Source organism: Thermobia domestica, chromosome 3 (genome assembly GCF_964235325.1).
Source record: "Thermobia domestica chromosome 3, izTheDome1.hap1.1, whole genome shotgun sequence".
NCBI classification, from domain to species: domain Eukaryota; kingdom Metazoa; phylum Arthropoda; class Insecta; order Zygentoma; family Lepismatidae; genus Thermobia; species Thermobia domestica.
In genome coordinates this window covers 24006497-24027712 of record NC_137456.1, presented here as the reverse complement: position 1 = coordinate 24027712, position 21216 = coordinate 24006497, and the positions used below count along the sequence as shown (strand labels likewise).

General features: G+C 38.1%; 1 protein-coding gene across 1 annotated transcript in view; it reads left to right on the top strand.

Moving 5' to 3' along the window:
* Nucleotides 1-21216, top strand: part of Zip48C (Zinc/iron regulated transporter-related protein 48C) — a 488892-nt gene that overhangs the window by 356145 nt on the left and 111531 nt on the right. Inside the window, exon 7 of the mRNA XM_081750554.1 lies at nucleotides 18270-18428. Within this exon, the coding sequence (XP_081606680.1) occupies nucleotides 18270-18428 (159 nt within the window). The remainder of the gene's footprint in view (nucleotides 1-18269; nucleotides 18429-21216) is intronic.

Sequence of the window (21216 nt, the reverse complement as noted above, 5' to 3'; positions counted from 1 at the left end):
ACTCGTATTTCCAGTTGCTGTGACAACCTCACGTTCGAGCTTATTCGATATATACGATCCTGTATGTGTGCACCCATATCGACATAACAACCCTTCTCTAATAACTTTCCTGGCTGTGCCACTGTGGTGTAACCTCTTGAAAAGGGACCTTAAATATAAAGCAATAAATGAAAATCTCTCTCTCTTTCTTGTGCATCATCCATATTAAATTCGCTCAAGTTAGTAACATAATCTTACTATGAGTATTAAATAATCTTATATGTCAAATTTCGTTCTTTGATATCAAACTGTTCAAACGAAACTTGTGATGTAATAACTTACGGATTACTTCGGGACTAGAATTTTTAATGTTGAATATTATTATTATTATTATTATTATTATTATTATTATTATTATTATTATTATTATTATTATTATTATTAGTATTATTATTATTATTATTAGTATTATTATTATTATTATTATTATTATTATTATTAATAATAATAATAATAATAATAATAATAATAATAATAATAATAATAATAATAATAATAATAATAATAATGCAGGTAATGAACTATCATTCTAAAAAAAATTCCCTAAGCACAAGCACCTTCTGTACGAAAGTGTATTTTAACATCTAAAAATCCTATTTTTATCTGGTAGATTGGGTTAATCTGATCGTAGTGTTAATTATGAACATGTCACTTTACATTTTATTCTCGATTACTGTGCTCTTTTGATATGAGGTTCAGGTAATTAACGAGTAAGTGCTCACCCTCACTCAGAAAACACTTTAAGAAAATTCCCTGGCAACCGAGTAGAAGTCACGTCTTAGTTTGTAGTAGAAGTTTGATGAAATTTGATATTTTGCAACCGTCAGCTTGGTAGTGTGTGCGTGGGACACAACCGTCGATGGTATGTGTTCTAGGCAAATGAAACGAAGCCTATGATGCGACTTTGCCATGTAGCTAAGCTGAAAGACCATAATACAAGCCAAGTACAAAGACATGGTAACAACGCAGCTTTCTCATTTGCTATAGTGCTGCCAAAATGTCTTGAGCGGTGGCAAAAAATGCAAACTAAAGCTCACATCGTCACATCCACCCGTTGAGCCAATGAGGGTTCAGCTATTGCTAAGCGAGAGAGCATTAGCGAAAGGGAGTGGAATGGAAGATTAGGTGTCAAGTCAATCTGGTATATCTAAAACAACGTTTAAAGGGAACTTGGTTGGAGCACCACCTTTAAATGCCATAAACTTTGTCCTTTAGCATAGCTGATACGTAACCATTTACCTCGCGTAGTTTACTTATTATGTTCAATAGGCTTTTAATATGAATAAACTAAGAACATATCGTACACCCGGTGCAAACAACAAATCAAAAATACATATTTGTGGAAACATGACTTCTAAAGTTTGTTATTCTATCAAAATCTCTTCCTGGAATACTGGTATTTTTGCCATCTAGGAAGTTCATTTGTTTAGTTTCGTTTATATGAAAATACCACCAGGTAGAGCTCACTTCTTTCTTTCTTTCTTTCTTTCTTTCTCTGTGGGGGCGCGGTGGCTCAGTGGTAGAGCGTTCACCTCTGGTGCTTGGGGTCCCGGGTTCGATCCCAGTCCCCGCCAAGTGAACTTTGTGGTGGACAAACACCGTGCTCGTGGGTTTTCTCGGGGTTCTCCCGTTTCCTCCCACTTTCTTCATTCCACCATTTCACTCATCTCTCATCATCACCGTCTCCTTTAGCCTAACCGGCATAACCGTGGGACGTAAAACTTAAAGATTTCATTTTTTCTCTCTCTTTTTTCCCTCCCTCTCTCTCTCCTCTTTTGAGGGATGATAACTCAAAATTGTCATTTTTTGAGTTGTAACACTCTTTCAGCGGGTGTGCGATATATGATATGCAGTTGCTGGAGGTGAATAGATGATGATAGGGGGACAATAGAAACAAACACAGGGAAAACTAAATACAAGGAAGTTCGTCGGGGTCGTAATACGGCAAATTATGAATGTGTTAAAAGATCAAATAATAGTTTTGATAAAGTGAATACTTTCAAGTACCTAGACTCAATATTAACAGAGCAAAAACATATTTACGAAGAAATTAATGTTCAGTTCAGTATCTCTTGTCGTCGCGAATTCTGTCGAGGAATTTGAAGTTTAAAATATACGAAACGATAATCATGCCTGTTGTTCTGTATGGTTGCGAAACTGGTCGCTTACTCTGAGGGAAGAACATAGACTGAAAGTATTTGAGAACAAGATGCTGAGAAGAATATTCGGACCCAAGAGGAACGGGAATGGGGAATGGCGGAACCTTCATAACGAGGAACTACATAATTTATATGGTTTGCCCAACATTGTTAGGGTAATCAAATCTAGGAGGCTGAGGTTGGCAAGTCATGTAGCCAGAATGGAAGAAAGTGAGAACGTTTTCAGTCTTGAATGGAAGACTAATCGGAAAAAGACCATTAAGAAAACCTAGGCACAGATGGGAGGACAGTATTAAGATGGATCTCACAAAAATAGTAATACAAAGTAGAAACTGGATCCAGTTGGCTAAGAATGGAAATCAGTGGAGAACTTTTGTGAATGCGGCATTGAACCTCCATGTTCTTAGGCTATGGAATTAGTTTTAGTTAGTTTCTGGAGGTCTAACTCATAAAAATAACTGTTGGTAGCTGAAAAGACAAATTTATCACGATAAATATTGTAACCTCAGTACGAAAATGGAGGATTATTTTGTGCACGTGAGTACTGACCTTTAGAGTTAGACGAAGGTACTTCCTGGCGTGCGCGAGCATAGTCGATGTAATGCTTAGCGCACATGTGTATCATGTTCTAGTGGAATTTAGATGTGCGTAACTTCCATTTTTAGCCCCTTTATATATGTTTGGACGCCGTTCATATCTAGACAACCCGTTGGGGAGATCATAGAAATCAAACTATGGTAATATGTGGAAGTGTGCTCGATCATTTACGCATATTTATCGCGTACTATGAATTACAATATTCCACAATTTTTGTGAGGTATCTGACAGCTTGTTTCAGCACCTTTCGTATTCAAATATCTTTGTGCACGAAATTATAATGTGCATTCTTAAGATTTCTAGGCTGGAAGAAAAGATATTGAACTCTATACTAGTTTATTTAATAATATTTTGTGAACATTAGTTTGTTTACAATTTTATACAGGGTGTTTCAAAATGTATAAGGGGGTGTTAATCTATCTATTACAATTAACTTACAATTATAAATAATACACAAATGAAAGAGCAACTCAGTTTTTTACGCACGCATGCGCATACACCGTTTCCTCTTCCTTAGAAAGTGCTAGTAGTTATAGCGACTATTGAGCAGAAAGCTTTGTGTTTTATATTTTGCAAAGACCTGAACCAATGCAACCCTCTTACAACTACGTCCTTACAACTACGGCCGTAGACAGGTTCGTTTGCAGTTGCAACAAGCTCTAAAGCTTACAGACCATGGTTTACATGCCAGCGTTGCAAATGAAATGTTGCTGCATGACGATGAAGATTTTCTGGATCGTGTCGTTTTCAGTGATCACCTAAGTGGCAGTGTGAGCACTCATTGCAACTGTATCATCTTGTATTAATTTGCTGAATCCCAGATGCGACCGTTATGAGACTTCCTTACAGTGGCGGATCCAGGATATGATCAAGGAAGGGGCTAAACCATAGTTTTACGTTTTATCCAGTGTAAAGCAGGATTGAAGCCCATTTTATCCAGTGTATATCTGAGCGTCAGGAGGGGGGCTATAGCCCCCCTTGGATCCGCTCTTGCTCCCTTACATTGAATGTGTTTTGTGCCATATCCCATTGGAAAGTTTATGGGCCTTTCTCGCCTATCGACTCGATGTATACTGTGTGACGAATGGTGCTTACATTGAACAATTGTAGCAAAAACTATTTGAGTTGCTTTCCATTTAATGTATTATTTATAATTGTACATTACATGTAATAAATACTAGAAAGCCTTAACCCTTTCCGAATCCTGGCATTTTGGGCTATTTTTTAGACTTTCAGTCAAGCAGCTACTGCATCGTCACTATTTATCCTAGGATCATGGTTCATACCTCATTCTCTTCAGAATAGAGCAGGCTTTCAAATGGTATCACTTCCATGCCCATACCATATACCAGGAGAGGGAAAATTGATGTCAAAGGGAAAATTTTGATGGGAAAATTTTTTGTCCAACTTTGGGCCCCCTGCACCCCCCTGTGTGAACGTAGAGACCTCCAAAAAATCTGATGAATAGTACTTGGTAAACTAAATGTGTGTAAAGGGGGAAAATTCTCAAAAAAAGGATTTTTTGGGTCTAAAAATCCCTTTTTTCAACTTTTGCCCCTCTGGACCCCCCTGTTTTTACGCAGAAATCGAAAAAAAACTTCTGGTAAATACTACTCGGTGGACTGAATGTTTGTGCAAAATTTCAATCTTCTACGTGAAAAAATAGGCCCGCCAGAAAAAATTTCCCTACTTTGCCCCACTTTTACCCTATATAGAAGTATACCCTATATTTGGATAAAAATTCACTGAGACGGCCCTAATTACCCTAGAATAATAATTTGACCGTCGTTCTCTTGTGAATGGAACGGCCTTTCAGAGGGTATGACTCACGTGGTCCTATCATGTATGTGAGGCGGGAAAATGACGAAAAACGGGATTTTTGGGGTAAAAGTATCCCTTTTTAACCCTTTGCCCCTCTGGTTCCGCCCCTGTTTTAACACTGACATCGGAACAAAAAATCTGGTAAATACTACTCGGTGGACTGAATGTTTGTGCAAAATTTCAATCTTCTACGTTCAAAAATAAGCCCGCCAAAAATATATATATACCGACAATGCCCCATTTTTCCCTATATAGAAGTATATTTTTTTAAAAATTCCCTGAGACATCTCTAATTACCCTAGGATAATAATTCGACCGTCGTTCTCTTCAGAATGGAACGGCCTTTCAGACGGTATGACTCACGCGGTCCTATCATGTATGTAAGGCGGAGAACTGACGAAAAACGGGATTTTGGGGGTAAAAAATCCTATTTTTTTTTACCCCTTTGCCCCTCTGGTTCCCCCTGTTTTAGCACTGACATCGGAACAAAAAATCTGCTAAGTACTACTCGGTGGACTGAATGTTTGTGCAAAATTTCAATCTTCTACGTAGAAAAATAAGCCCGCCAAAAAATATTGAACATAGGCTTAGAAAATGAGAAAATAAATTTTTGACTTTTGACGTCATCACCTCCTACGTCTGGACGTAGGACGGTCTGAAACCATATGTAATGTCTTCTACAATGTCTCTGGACTTGAAAAACAAAAAACAAAAAAAAAAAAAAAAAACGGACGAAAAAGCTCAAATAGGCCTAGCAGAGAAATAACGCAATGTACCATGAAAAGTGCATATGGTACAAATTGTACCATAGGATCCCGAAGGGGTTAAAACCCCGATATTAATTTTGAAACACCCTGTAGATATTTATTCTTCATTGCCTTTGCATCATTCACCAAAATTCAGTACAGCGTTGGAGGACGTAATACATATAATAAGGAAGCTTTTACTACGTAATTAATTACTTCGTGGGGGGCGCGGTGGCTCAGTGGTAGAGCGTTCACCTCCGGTGATTGGGGTCCCTGGTTCGATCCAGCTCGCGCCGTGTGGACTTTGTGGTGGACAAACACCGCGCTCGTGGGTTTTCTCGGGTTCTCCCGTTTCCTCCCACTTTCTTCATTCCACCATTTCACTCATCTCTCATCATCACCGTCTCCTTTAGCCTAACCGGCATAGCCGTAGGACGCAAAACTTAAAGATTTCATTTTATTTTTTAATTACTTCGTGCGTACGTGGTATATACAATCCTAATTGTCAATCTCTTTTTACTCAAACTCCTTGTTTTCCAAATAAAATGAAATTTCTACTTTAACACTACATTGTAGGCGAAAGGAGGTTGATGAATTCATGAAAGTGAACGATTAACAAATAATTAGTAGAATGGTAATGTGGGAGGAAATGGGAGAACCCGAGAAAATACCCGAATATGATGATGTTAACTATATACTTTACTTAGAATCGAACCAGAGAATCTTCTTACCAGAGGTGAGCACTCTACTACTGAGCCAGCATTCTCTGTCTACTTTCCAGTTTCCCATTATTTCGGAACCATAGACGAAAGAAAACTGTCTGCCTTAGTCTTATTGTGTTATTTAGTGAACGTACTTAGCTGTGTCGGATAAATCGGCTGGAACCAGGGCCGTAGACAGGTTCGAAGTTTTTGGTCGGATAGGCATAGTTTCGGATTTGGCTTTTAAATGTTACATAGGCACATTTTGACAGGAGCTTAAACTTATCGAAAAAATTGATAATTTTACAAATTGATATCAACAGGTTGGGGCTTAGCTCAACTTGGTCACCTCCTGGCTACGAATCCTGCTGGAATCCGCTTTAGGGAAGAAGATTCAGACAAATCTGATCGAGGTTTATCTGGATGTAAGGGGGTTATTGGCGACAATCAAAGCGACCCTTTCTTTTACCGATAGTTACGTAATAGTTGCATGGTAGCATTTAAGTACTAAGTTATTTAAAGTATATATTCGTCTCCAAAATGAACTTTTTTTTTATGGCTGTTGGTGTATCATTATTATGTTTATATCATCTATGGTGTGTGTTTGGCAACGCTGTATCCCCAGCCTCCAACTGGATCCGCCCGCATGGGGTTTAGGGAGGGAACGGCCGGAAGTATGACGTGTACGCTTCCTGATTCAAGACTTTTCTGAATGACTAGCTGCCAGGGTGTCGTCTCATACGTCCTTCAATGCAGGATTTTCACAAGCCGCCATCTGGGAGGAATGATACAGCCTGGATGTTATACTATGCATATAGAAAGAGGGTGGATGTGAAAGGATGCGAAGTCCATAACTGCTTGTGATGAGGGATTTGATGCGGATATTTGAAGCAACGGTTCCCATGTTTCAAGTTCAGAGATTTTGGCATCACATCTTTATAGCTATGTTTATTTCAAGTCTTTTTATTTAGTCAAATCATTAATTATAACTTATATTGTATCCAGACCCATAGCCAGAAATTTTCTTCAGGGCTAGAGCGGACACAGGTAGTTGTCTTCACACTGCTAACCTATTAACAGCTTGCCAACTGGCTATGTATTGCACATGCATAATGACAATAGAATCTTGGTTAAGTAACCTCTGTTAGATTTGAATTTGACGCTAAACAGTCGACATTTCTTCTTCAGTTGGAGTACCATTAACTGACATGTAAGTATGAATATATAATAAACCTATAATTATTCTGTTTATGCATATGTAGTATTCCTTTTATCTTCGACTGCAGTTCTCAGTTTTCGATAAGTCCGTTTGAACCACACAGGAAAGGAACTAGCCAGCCACCCATCACTGACAATAGTTGCTTCTTTCGATAAGTTTGCTAGTATCTGCACCGGGAGAACATTCAGAAAGAGTGGTTAACCCTTAGTGTTGGAAATGTAGCGCTTAACGGTACAGTAATGGGAAGATCTGAAAGTAGTAAAGAAATCCATTTATTCTCAAATTCTTTATTCCATTTTTAATTATAAAACAAATATTAATATCAATGTACACCACGTGAAAGAATTTGGCTTGATTGTTGGCAAAACAAATTCCTTAAGAGCATTATTATTATTATTAATAATAATAATAATAATAATAATAATAATAATAATAATAATAAGTATTCTGTCTTTCGGCAGGTCCTGGGATTAATGAAGATTTTTATTTTCAATTTTTAGATTTGGGCCCGGAAATGTTTCTTCCAGTTTTCTCGATCTTCAGCTTCCTCTTTTAACTCTCAGTATTTTCTCCTATCTTTCAAATCATCGATCAGCTGTTCTTCTTCCTATTCCTCGCTTCTCTTCCATCTTTCTTTCTATGGCGTTGTGAAGAAGACAATTTCTTTGCAAGATGTGTCCAATCCAATTGGCCTTTCTGCGAAGGATGGTGGCTAGAAGTGTCCTCTTCTCTCCTATCCGTTTTAAAACATCTTCGTTTGTTGCTCTCTCTGTCCATTTTATCTTCTCCATCTTCCTCCAACACCACATTTCGAAGCTCTCTAAATATTTCTTCTCTAACTTCCGTAATGTCCAAGTCTATGAACCATAGAGTCCATGCTCCATATATAGCACTTGACTAACTTCTCAAGTCCAATATTGAGCCTGCTAGTTAAGAAAGATCTTTTCTTGTTGAATGCTTCTTTAGCTATGGCAATTCTTGACCTGATCTCTTTGGTACAGTAAGCGTTCCTCGTCAAAATACTTGAAATTATCGACCTCTTCAAGTTCTCTTTATTCTACTCTGATCCGTAAGGGTGTGTTTCCACGGGATATTCTCATGACTTTCGCCTTTTCGATGTTAATTTCCATTCCATACAATTTTCTAGTGTCAACTATTTTGTCAATCATTTCCTGTAGTCCTCTTTCGGTTTTAGCTATTATAACCGTATCATCTGCATACCTGATATTGTTAATGATCTACCCTCCAATCTTGAATTCTCCAATTCCCATTAATGCTTCCTTCATTAAACATTCACTGTAAATGTTAAATAATTGGGGCGAAAAACTATATCCTTATCTGACTCCTCGTCCAACCTCCACACTATTGGTTTCTCCTTCATTCAAGCTCAACTTCACTCGTTGTCCTATGTACAGTAGGGTGCATCCAATTTCCATTTTTTTTTAATTACCTTACCCTCAGTTTTTTTTTTTTTTTTTTTTTTGCGAAATAGTCTCTGTGTCATATAGAAAATCGCACGCCGATTAGTTAATTTCTTTAGGTGCCACTAACGCCCTAAAGTTTCAAAAATTTGTTAAGAAATACATTTTTAAAAAACAAATTATACATTTACTTTTACGAAAGCATTTTACCCTTAATAGTTATTCCTGTCAGAAATGTACATGTTTTACGTGAAAAAAAATTCAGTTTGATCGGTCAAGTCCTTCAGGTGCCACCAGCGTCTTAAAATTTGGCCAAAACGCCCCAAAAATATATTTTATTCAGTGTTTTGTAAAAAAAAAAAAAAAAAAAAAAAAAAACTAATTTTCGTCTATAAACAGCTAATAAGGTAAGAAATGGGGCAATCAAGGTAAAAAAAAAAAAATAGACTTTATAGTAGAATGAATGTTATCAAATAAGACATAACGGTAGTTGTCCAGCTTATGTTCGTAGCGCGAAAAAAAAATAGAATAGAATGAAGTCGCCCGAAAGCGAGTTTGTCGTAAAATTAAAAGTGGAGTAGCATCGAGAGAGAGAGAGAGAAAAGTGACTCATTGTTAGTGTGTCTGCAGATGAGATTAGGAGTAATTTTGCGTTGCTTTCTAGACAGAAAATGTGGTGTTTGATGTGGAAACTGTTTACTGATTTGTTTAAGTAAAGATGCGTGTGCATTTGTGTGCGTTTTTGAAAGATTGCGTCCTACTTGTGCTTGTCGGCATTCATTGAATGTGTCAGTTCGTCATTTCAATGGTGCGGCAAGTTTGTTGAGGTCTTGCGTTGACAAACGTGTCTAACTGTTCAAAATTGGTTTCGATGAATAAACTATCAAGTGTCCATAAAGATGTCACCTAAAAAGAAGTCACGTTTGAATGTAAGGAACTTTGTCCATAATGTCATTGGATCCCTTGCAGAACTCACTTTTAGTTAGCTTCCAACAATCGCTGATGTTCTTAAGCAATTATTGTGGAAAAGAGGGAACACGAAATGGGAAGCAGCATCTCAGAAGGACCCCTCTGCTAAAGTGCTAGCTCATTCAGTGGCAAGGAAAGTAATTCAAATTTGGGAAAGGGCATCAATCAACGGTGCAGCTATTTTGAGCGAGCAACGGGTTATAGCGTTGATTTTACATTATCACAAAAAGATCCGTCAGCTGCAAAAGTTCAAGGACAAACCCGTTTCCATTGCTTCCAAAGTTGCAGAATTCCAGGCGTTCGCCAGCAAAACTTTGTTTGATATCGCTTCTTGTAAATGCATCGACCCGGTTGCTTGCACTTGTGCGAAAGAGAAGAAAGTGCCTAAATTGGAGGTTTCAATTTTAATTGATCAGAGAACCACCCGACAGATGGGTATGGCAGGACTTGATAGAAAGGAGACACAGAAACGTGTCAAACATTTATTGCGAAAAAAATCGAGGTCAGAAAAATCAACCAAAGTCCAATGAAATTAGTAGTTCCAGAAGACAAAACTATAGTGTCCCATTACAAAATGAACGGGAGAAGAGTCAGATTCCTCTGTCAAGTTTCTTCCTGCGCTTAAAAAAAAAAAGAAGACTAGCCCTTCTAAACAAATGGAAGTTAGGTTGCCGACATTCTCCAATGCAGTATATAGATGTAATTTATTAGACCGCAGGCCGCAATTATCGCTTCGTCGCTTTTGGTAGATATCGGACTGGTTACCCCAGTTCATAAGCAGAAGATGATCGACAAAAGCAAGATTCGGAGAGAGAAGAAATCCTTAGGAAACGCCATCGTTGAAGAGGCGAGTGCATCGCTTGAATCGACCGAAGTAAAAGCGTTATACTTCAACTGAAGAAAGAATCAGACTCTCACCCTTGAGACTAAAGACGGCATCAACCACCGAATAATGAAAAAAGATAACTATGTACTGCTACAGGAGCCAGGATCGAACTATCCAGCGTTGCCAGATCTAGCATAATGATGCTAGATCTAGCATAATTTGCATGTCTTTAGCATCTAGCATCTTGCTTTTAGCATCCTGCCCAAATCTAGCATAATTTCAGCAAGTTTATCAAAAAGCCGCAAAACCTGGAGATGAGAAAGAAGTTTGTCGTGGGAAGAAAATGAACGGCAGAAATGTATCCTCTCCCATTGATTCACACAGTCGGTAAACCATACAGGCAGTCTTATTTTCCGAAGTATGTTAGAAACGGCTTTGGACTTTTTTTTGTGGCTCCACCCAGGGTTTTCTAATCCTTTAACTGCGAGGCATGGGAGGAGCTATTGGGGCTATTCTCCCCCCAACTTTTTGACAACTTCACCACCTTTATTCCTGAAATGAAAGGTCCGAGACCGACCAAAAATCTGCCCCCCAGCAGACAATTCCCAACTCCTCTTAAGATGGGAGGTAATTTTCTTTCAAAATATGTAAACAAACACTTTGCATTCATTTATACGATACATACGCCATTGAGTCTGGCAAGGACTGCACTAGTTTAGTTGATTTAAAGCTTTGGTGCGTGAAGTATTGAGTTCTATCCACGCATTCTTGCGCTCTGCGTATTTTAAGTTACGTTATCGTATCTCAACTTCGTTTTTTTTTTCTTTCTTTTAAAACTCTTCTTGAATTAATAACTATGAGGATTAGCATAATTTGACCGAATCTAGCATAATTTCGATCAGGTTTTGGAATAATTCGGAGCTGTGAGTCTGGCAACGCTGGAACTATCTTGGCCACGTCTTTCCTTCATCTGGAAGAGGGGAGAGCATATGGGCTGGCATCACAAAGTTCTTTGTTGATCAAAATATTCCCCTGTCAGATCTGGTTGTTTTGAGTTGCGACGATACTACTACCAACACTGGTCGGAAGAATGGTGCGATGGCATATTGAAGTCTTCCTGAACAAACCTCTTCAGACAATCGTCTGTATGATACACATGAATGAGCTCCCATTTCGACATCTGATTGAATTTATAGACGGTAAGTCTACTGGACCAAATACATTTAGAGGACCAATAGGATCAGCACTTCCAACCTGCGAAGAGTTGCCACTCCAGAGTTTCCAGCCCATTCCAGTAGACTGGGACCTTAACGTCACTGAGGATTCATTTAGCACGGATAAAAAATATTTGCTGATTATCTGCCAAGCGGTTTCTTCAGAAGAACGCCCCGTTGGGTTAGCTCACATGAAGCCTGGTAAAATTCATCAAGCCAGATGGCTGACTACAGCAAATAGAGTCTTACGTTTGTACGTAGGAACAAAAGAACCCACGAATGAACTTAAAACTATAGTCCAGTACATCATGATGGTCTACGCGCCACTTTGGTTTGCTGTGATCCGTAATCCATCGTGTGCAGAAAGAGCTCGTCATTTGTGGCAACTCATCACGACTTCTCGCCACATGGAAGCGAAATACAGAAAAATAATTGATCCAGTGATCCGTAGAAATGCGTGGTACGGCTATCCTGAGAACCTACTTCTATCAATGTTGGTGACGAGGCCTAAAAGCAAGACAAACGACCTAATCTGGTGATCGCGTACAGGTACGAGAATTCGTCGTCTCTGAAATCAACTTAGAAGCGACAAACTATGTTGATATGATTAATTGGTCAACATGCACGCTAACGGGGCTACCACTGACAAAACACTTGAGCCTGCAGAAGCTAAGAGAATATGTAAAGACGGCTTCAATGGCTGATGAATCTATTACATCCCTACCCTGTCACACTCGCGCTGTAGAAATATGGTGAAGTTGATGCCAGAAGCGGCATCAGCAGTATGTGGGCAAGATGCAAGACATAGATTTGTCCTAGCAACACTATAATCAAGAAAAAACATACCAGAATTTAATACAAAAAACAATTTGAGGTAAAAGAGTAACGATATGAACTTGCACTACCATATCCAACATTAGTATATACGGGTGGGCGGGAACTCGAACTGCAGCCACCTCCTCGTGGTGAGTTCTGGGTTATTTTCATCATTAATGTTTGGAAATAAGCAAAGAACTGCAGATTTTTGGCCATTGGTGGCACCTAAAGATATTGACCAATCGACTTGCAATTTTTTTACATGTTATATGGAGCCCATTTCGCAAAAAAAAAAAAAAAAAAAAAAAAAAAAAAAAAAAAAAACTAAGGGTAAGCTGAATTTTAAAAAAGTGGAAATTCGATGCACCCTAATGTACAGGTTCTGAATGAGTCGTCGGTCTCTCCAGTTGACTCCGATTTCTTTAAGTATTTTCAGAAGTTTCGTCCAATTGACTCGGTCGAAAGCCTTTCGCCAGTCGATGCAGCAGAAACACAACTCTTCCTTTACTTCTTTCTGATTCTCCTTCTTTGATTCTTCAAGAATTCTTTCTGATATAATTCTCATCAATCCGATAGCATCTCTGGTGCCTTTTCCTTTCCGGAATCCAAATTGATCTTACCTCTAATCTATCTTACCCCTCATCTATCTTCTATCTTACTTTCCAGCCGCTTGTTCAGAAGGCGTGCAATGATCTTTGCAGTGTGGGAAATCAGGCTAATGGTTCTGTGATCGCTGCACTTCTTTGCTTGCTTTTCCTTGGACAATGCAATCATTGTAATATCACGAAAATCTTTTGACCATTCTCCACTCAGGTAGATCTTGTTAATAAGTGAAGTCAGTACTTTCATTGCGTTGTCTCCTAGTGCCTTGAGCAAATCTACTGGTATGTCGTAGTCTCCAGTGTCCTTTCTCCTTCGCATGTCTTTGATTGCTTGTACTACTTCACTTTTCAATATACTGGGTTCTTTTTCATCACCATCCACCTCTTCCTCTGCTTGGATCGCAGTATCTTTGGGGCGGTTCTTCTGATCATACAGATCATTTATGTATTCCTTCCAAATGCTAAGAATTCCTTGATAGGCAGTGACCACATGATCTTGTTGATCTTCGATTCCAAACGTTCGTATACTTTTGTTAGCTTTTTCTCCTAATTCTTGTGCTTTCTGGTACATCAGATCAGATCCGCCGCGCCGTTAAAGTTCCATTATTTCTTCACATATTTGATCCATGTACCTTTCTTTGGCTTTGTCCGTTTCTCTTCTCAATTCATTATTCAGCCTTCTGTATTCATTGATGTCCTTTTTTTTTGCTCTTCTGCGTTCCTCCATCTTCTTAGCATCGCTTCAGTTATCCATGGTTTTTCTCGGTGCTCTTTCCATCCTGCCAGTGTTATTGTTGAGTGTGTGAAGTAGAATCTGTTTAACTTTTCCCCAACTATTCTCTATATTATTAACCATATCTCCCATTCCACAGAACTTTTCTTCAGTCTCTTCATTCAAATCATCGTCGATATTTCTTGGTCCGTCTAAGTTCCATTTTCAATCTCTCCTCCCATTTTTCTTAATCGACTTTAACCAGGTTTGCATTTCAGGAGATTGTGATCCGAATCAATGTCCGTTCCTGGCTGTGTCTTCACGTCTCGTACACTATTCTTGAAACGTTGCTTTTCAAGAATGTAATCGATTTGGACTCCACGTGTATCTCCTAAACTTTTCCACGTGTACAGCTTGGTTTTTCTTTTCTTAGACCACGTGTTCATCACCACCAGATCATGTTACCTACAGAAATCGATAAGCATTTGACCTCGTTCGTTTCTTCTACCTAGTCCAAATGGTCCCACTACTTTATTCGCATCTCCTTCTCCTACAACGGTATTGAAGTCTCCCATTACTATGGCGTTGATCTTACCTCTTCCTTCTTGATGCAATATGTCACTAAGCTGATCACACCTTACGTCTACTTCATTATCATCATGGTCGGTTGTTGGCATATACACTTGTATTATCGTAATATCCACTGGTTTTGCAAGTAGTTTTACAAAAATCAAGCAGTCACTGCAGCATTCCACTTTGGTTACACTTCTTGCTACTTCGTTCTTCATTGTTATCGTGACACCATTCTCGGCCTTATCGCCACCCGAATAGTACATTCTGTAATTTCCCGATATTATCTCATCTTTCCCTGGCCATCTCACTTCACTCAAGCCCACTATGTCTACTTTACATTTGTCCATTTCCACTTTTAAATTTTCAAGTTTTCCCTCACGTCGTAGAGTTTGTACGTTCCAGGTTCCCATGCTGAAATAAAAGTTATTATTAGCTCTGATGATTCTTCCCGGAGTAGTCCCCACCCGGAGATCCGAACGGAGGACTATTTTACCTCCGGAATTTTTTAACTCAGAAAGAACCATCATATTTATTTATTCTCCTCCTCCGTCCCTTCTGGGAAAAATATAATGTGGTAGTATTCCCATTTCCCCTCCTAAGGATAAGAAGGTGCCCTGACCTCCATCCGCTCATCCGCCCTCCGAGAAGGCCGTTGGCACTTGGTAGAAGCTGACTCCTTATCCCGGGAGTCGGTCGGTCCCCATCTACGTTAGCCGCCAAAGACGTTGCCCGCTTTCTCCCGCGAGGAGGTGTAGGTTGGGATTTTTCCTTCGTTTAGGATGAGACCAGAAGGCTTTTCTCAAACCTCTCCAGTACTTTTAGAAAGCCTTAAGATCATGACATACTAAAAATAAAGAATTTATCATTTTTATTTTGATTGTTTTACATTAGTGAAAGGAAATAATGAAATGCAACTTACCAAAATCATAAATAACGTTATTCTACAACAGAGAATGTGAACCTGAAGAATATTCAGTGTTGCCATCCGTAGAAATTAAAGTGTTGCGAGAATATATTTTCCTCAAAATCTAAGTTAAGGCAGCGACTATAGGAACGGACTCAATTGCATTTGATTTCTTATCATGTTGTTTTGGAATCCTGTGAACCCGTTTTTAAGTAATAGTTGTTGTATTTAGTTTGTGATAAACAAAATAGTTTTAACATACAGTTTTTAAAAATGAAATAATTATACCATTTAAAAAGTAGTTCACAGAATACCAAAGCAACATAATGCGTAACCAAATGCAGTTGAGTTCATTCCTCTAGTCGCTGCCTTAACTTAGATTTAAGGGGAATTGTTATTCTGGCAACACCGAAATTTCTTCAGGTTCATATTTTCTGTTGTAAAATAACATTATATATGGTGATCGTAAGTTGCATTTTCGTTAACTCCTTTCACTTATGAAAAATAAGCAAAAGAAACATGGTAAATTTTATATTATTTTTTTTTAGTATGTCAGGCTCTTAACAAACTAAATTTTACAAAGACCAGTCTTAAATATGGGATTTTATCTCAGATTAAGTGAAGTATTTATTCCACAGACGGATTAGTATTTTGCATCCTGAACATTAAACTTAGCAGCACTGCTGATAGTCTATCAAGTAAAGGTGATATTTGTAAGTACTTACTCGTATGGAAATGATTTTTACATGAAGAAACGATTTTTGATCATCCATACCTTGGATCAGCTGGATGGTTCACCTCCTTCAATGATCTTGATCTTGATTCGTAACTTTTGACTCCTTTCATACTGGCCAGGAGTCAGTGTTGCCAATTTGGGGGGGAAAGTCGCTAAGTCTAGGGGATTCGCATTCCAGGATAGCGACAAAAAATAATTTTTCCATTAGCGACTTTTTTTGGTGATACGACTTTTGTCCTGCGAACAACTTATCATAAAATAAGTACTATTAGCTCGAATGACTTCAGATATATATTTATTTTCCTTTTGCTAATTTAAATAAGTGCAGGTGTTGACGAGCTGGGAAAGTACATAAACATAACATTTATCTCTATATTCCTGTTTTGATTGCTGTTATCTCTTACCTTCTAATGGGGACCAACTCCAGATTTTAATGTCCTTCAGTTTACAGAGCTTCCGTTTAGAGGCACAAATAATATATTAACGATAGCAAACAGATTATCTGTAGAAGCGTGAGTAGAAGTGAAGTAAGATTTTTTTTAGACTTCAGATTTCTAGACCTTTTGTTCGTTTTTCTAAACTCATTTCTGATTTCGTTGAAGCAGAATTGGTCATAAAGTTAAAACATATAAAAGTGAAATTATTGTTAGTTATATATGAGTCTTTCATATACGTTCTTTTAGCGTATATAGTACAGGGTGCGGCATGTAAAACCGGCCCGTAAAGTGAACACATAAAATGACTTCAGTCCCCTTAAAACACGTCTGCAACTTCTCTCACTCGCATGAACCTGTTGACTCAATCTCCTGGTTGACTTTCGAGGACTTCTTGTCATTATCTCCTCCACCTGCATCTTTAATTCAGGTGTGCAGACAGATGGTCGTCTGTTCCTGGGAGCATTTTGAACCGATCCTGTACGCCGCCATTTTTCAATCAATTCCTGAATGGCGCTTTTTGCTGGCACAGAACGTCCTGGACATTTCTCACGAAACAAATTCTTTGTTTTCACAAAAGATCCAGTGAGAATGAACCCTTCAACAATGGCAACACGCTCGGGTAATCGAATACGGCATTATCACACACTGACACTCACCCGGCTTAACACAACGAGGCCTTTTTCTCAACTGGTTTCGACAAGTTTCACTGGCTGCGGCTGCACGTGACTGCTGCAGGTCACGTAAGTCGACCCGACCTCGACACGCCATCTCTTGGTAGGAAGGTAGATTATTTAAGTGTTGCCAAAAACACAATATACCAGAATATTACGACGGGCCGGTTTTAAGTGCCGCACCCTGTACTATGCCTTGTATTGATCACGTATCTTTATATATATATATATATATATATATATATATATATATATATATATATATATATAAACGAAAGAGGCAAAATTCCACAAAAAAATATTTTTCGAGACTTTTCACCCAAAATTGGAGTCATTTCATCTCCTATTTAGCGACTTTTTGTATCAACTTGTTGGCAACACTGCCAGGAATGGATCTATAATATAGTCACGAAGTCACGTGCCTTCCCAATTAATACGAAGAAAAATAAAACAATTCAGAAAAATTATGGGCATATATATTCCTGTATACGAATGACGAACCAAAAAAAAAAAATATATATATATATTTTAATGTGGGTTTGGAACTCTGATTAAGTCAGTGGAGTTAAAATAAAAAATATTTCACTTCCAAACACGAATATATTTTGCACAGTGCTTATGTACATATCAAAGAAAAAAAAATGCCGGGAGACACATGAACATGAACTTCCGTAGTAATGTTGAAGCGTTGATTGAAGTGTTTCAACGACAGTGAAGTACTCAAGACACAAATTCTGGATTGGCTACACTCTCAGGGGGCAGTTTTTTACACAGAGGGTACACGGAAGCTTGTACCACGCTACAGGAAATGTCTAGCGGTTCATGATGACTACGTTGAAAAATAGCCAAGGTATGTACTTGTATATCAATCGCAATATATATATATATATTTTTTAAGAAAATATCGGTTTTTCACATACCCCTTATGTACCCTTATGTATATATAACAACAGTAAGGTATTTGCTGCAAGTATGTTTGTCACCAAATAATAAGTTCCAATTGTTGATATTGTATTTTGTTAATATATTTTGTATTGTATTGATATATATTGTAAATATATTGTATTTTGTTTGAGTTAATATATTGTATTTTTTTTAATATTTAGGTATGGCCAGTTGAGCGGGATGGTGGAGCCAATTTTTGGTATACTGGGTGCAGCCGCAGTGTCTTTAGCGCAACCAATTCTTCCATATGCATTATCATTCGCAGCCGGAGCAATGATATACGTCGTGGTTGACGATATAATACCTGAAGCGAATACAAGGTAGGTGAATTATACCTTTACTAAGGCCCATAGCTAGGTGGTGGTGGTCTCAGTTGATACTCACTTGTTCTTTAGTTGGTTGGAATTAAGGGTCCGTTTTCAGCACAGGTACATGGACCTACAGTTTGATATGGAATTTGATTCACCTTAATGTATTCAAATTTTTCAGTGCTTCCGCACGTGAATCGAACTCAGCGCATTGTGTATCAAAGCTGCGCGCACCAGCCACTGGACTAGGCAAAGAATGCAATCGTTTGTTGGTTTGTGTGTGTGTGTGTGTGTGTGTGTGTGTGTATGTATGTAGGTAGGTAGGTAAACTAAACTTGGCTGCCGTGTAGTTTTCTGCCAGGCTGTCTTTACTGCAACATATTTTATTCAATTTAATGTTTTGCTAATCGTTGAGCTAACTGTAACTTGGAAATTCTATTTATGCATTCCTTCGAAAGAAATATGTAGTTTTTTGTCTAGGTCTTTTCCCATGTTTGTATGGGATCGGCGTTCCGGTCTTTAAGAGCCTGCCATACTAAAAATAATACAAATTTACCATTTTTCTCGTGCTTGTTTTTCATAAGTGAAAGGAGATAATGAAATGCAACTTACCACAATCATAATGTTATTCTACAACACAAAATATGAACCTGAAGAACTTTCAGTATTGCCATCCATAAATTACAGAATAGCATTTTCCCCAAAATCTAAGTGAAGGTAGCGACTTGAACGAACTCAACTGTATTTGATTCGTTATCATGTTATTTTGGTATCCTGTGAACTATTTTTTAAATATTATTATTTAATTAAACTGTTTTGTTTATCACAAACTAAATACAACTATTATTTAAAAAGTAGTTCACAGGAGTCCAGAACGATATAATACGTAATCAAATGCAATTGAATTCGTTCCTCTAGTCGCTGCATTAACTTAAATTTTTGGGGAAATGTTATTCTGGCAACACTGTAAATTCTTCAGGTTCATATTTTGTGTTGTAGAATAACATTAATTATGATTGTGATAAGTCGCATTTCATTATCTCCTTTCACTTATGAAAAACAAGCAAAGGAAAGATTGTAAATTTGTATTATTTTTAGTATGGCAGGCTCTTAAGGTGGGTTTAAAGGGACAAATTTTGCCGATAGATGGCGCTGCAGATTTCGTATATCTCCCATGTATTTTTTATCTTTCACAAAAGTTCACGATTTCTCGTACAAATTTCAACCTACAGACTTCAAATTTTTAGAAAAGGAACTTCATAATCTATCGAAGGCAATAACCCGTGCCGATTTTTTATTTAGAATTTTCTTCATTGCTGAAATGGCTTGATTGTTGAAATGGATATCCAAACCTTTAACAATGGAACTGTTTCAACAATAAAGAAAATTCTAAATAAGAAATCGTTCTCTAAAAATTTTGAAGTCTCTAGGTTGAAATTTATATTTTAAAAAATGCAAATTTTCGTGAAAGGTAAAAAATACATGGGAGAAAGACGAAACCTGTAGTGATATCTATCGGCAAAACTTGTCTCTTTACACTAACCTTAATACTTTTTCTTACTGTCCTCCATTGTGGGCGTCCGCAATTCTCAATTTCTTCTCCCTCAGATTATCTTGTACTCTGACCTTCCAACTCATGTTGGATATTCCCCCTTTTCCTTGTTACATCCAGCTTTCTTATTCTCTCTCCAGCTTCCTTATTCTCTCCAAAGTCGTTGTTTCTTTGTTCTACGTGTCCAAGTTTCATGAAACTTTTGACTCGAGGTTTCTATCTTAACAGTACCTCTTTATATGCGTTCCTTATTCAGTCCTTTCCTCGTCACATCACACATCCATCTTAACATTCTCATTTCCGCCAGTTCTATCTTATTTTCCTTATGATTGCCCCAGAACGATTATGGGAGGATCATGAAAGAAATACGTTCTGTAGTTATTAAAAGATAAAAGTAGAACATTTAGAATGGCTACTGACAAGTGAGTAGTAAATAACATCTCGTATTATCATAACTAGATGTTTCCTTCTTAGCTTGCGACTCGTTTGCAAAGTGGCTGCACGCTAGCGACATCGCTCGGCGTCAGGTAGGAGGCAATACGTAGCTAGCGACAACTAATAATCTGACTCTGAACTATTAGTTAGCTTGCCTGATGGAATGAGGAGGCATATTGCATTTATGATAAGGATGAAGAATATCAAAATATTTTCACAGATGTTGATGCCTCTTAGATGTTTCGGGAGGGGCTCGTGGTTCAGTGGTAGAGCGTTCACCTGTGATGCGTGGAGCCCCTGGTTCGATCCCAGCTTGCGCCAAGTGGGCTTTGTGGTGGACAAACGCAGTGTTCGTTGGTTTTCTGGGGGTCTCCAGTCCCCCCCCCACTTTATTCATTCTACCATTGCATTCATTTCTCATCATCACTGTCTCCTTTAGCCTAACCGCCGTATCTGTGTGACGTAAAACTGAAACATTTTCTTAGGTGTTTTGGGGTTTGTATATTAACGTTACCCATACATAGACTGAGATGTTTTTGTATTATAAAGATATAATTTGAAACACGAACACGTAAATAAGATGTCCATGCCCGAAAAGTCCCGCGCCGTAGACAAAAACACAGCATTTGTTCAATGTGCTCTCCGTTGAGTTCCACCACACACGTCTGTACGCGGAATCGCAAATTGTTGGACACATGGGAAACATAATATGGGCTAATTACTTCGCATATATCCTAGATTGTTTAGAATTTCTCCAGCAATCGTACAGCGGTGTTGTGGTATACTGGTTTTTCAGAATGACGTCAGTTGAAC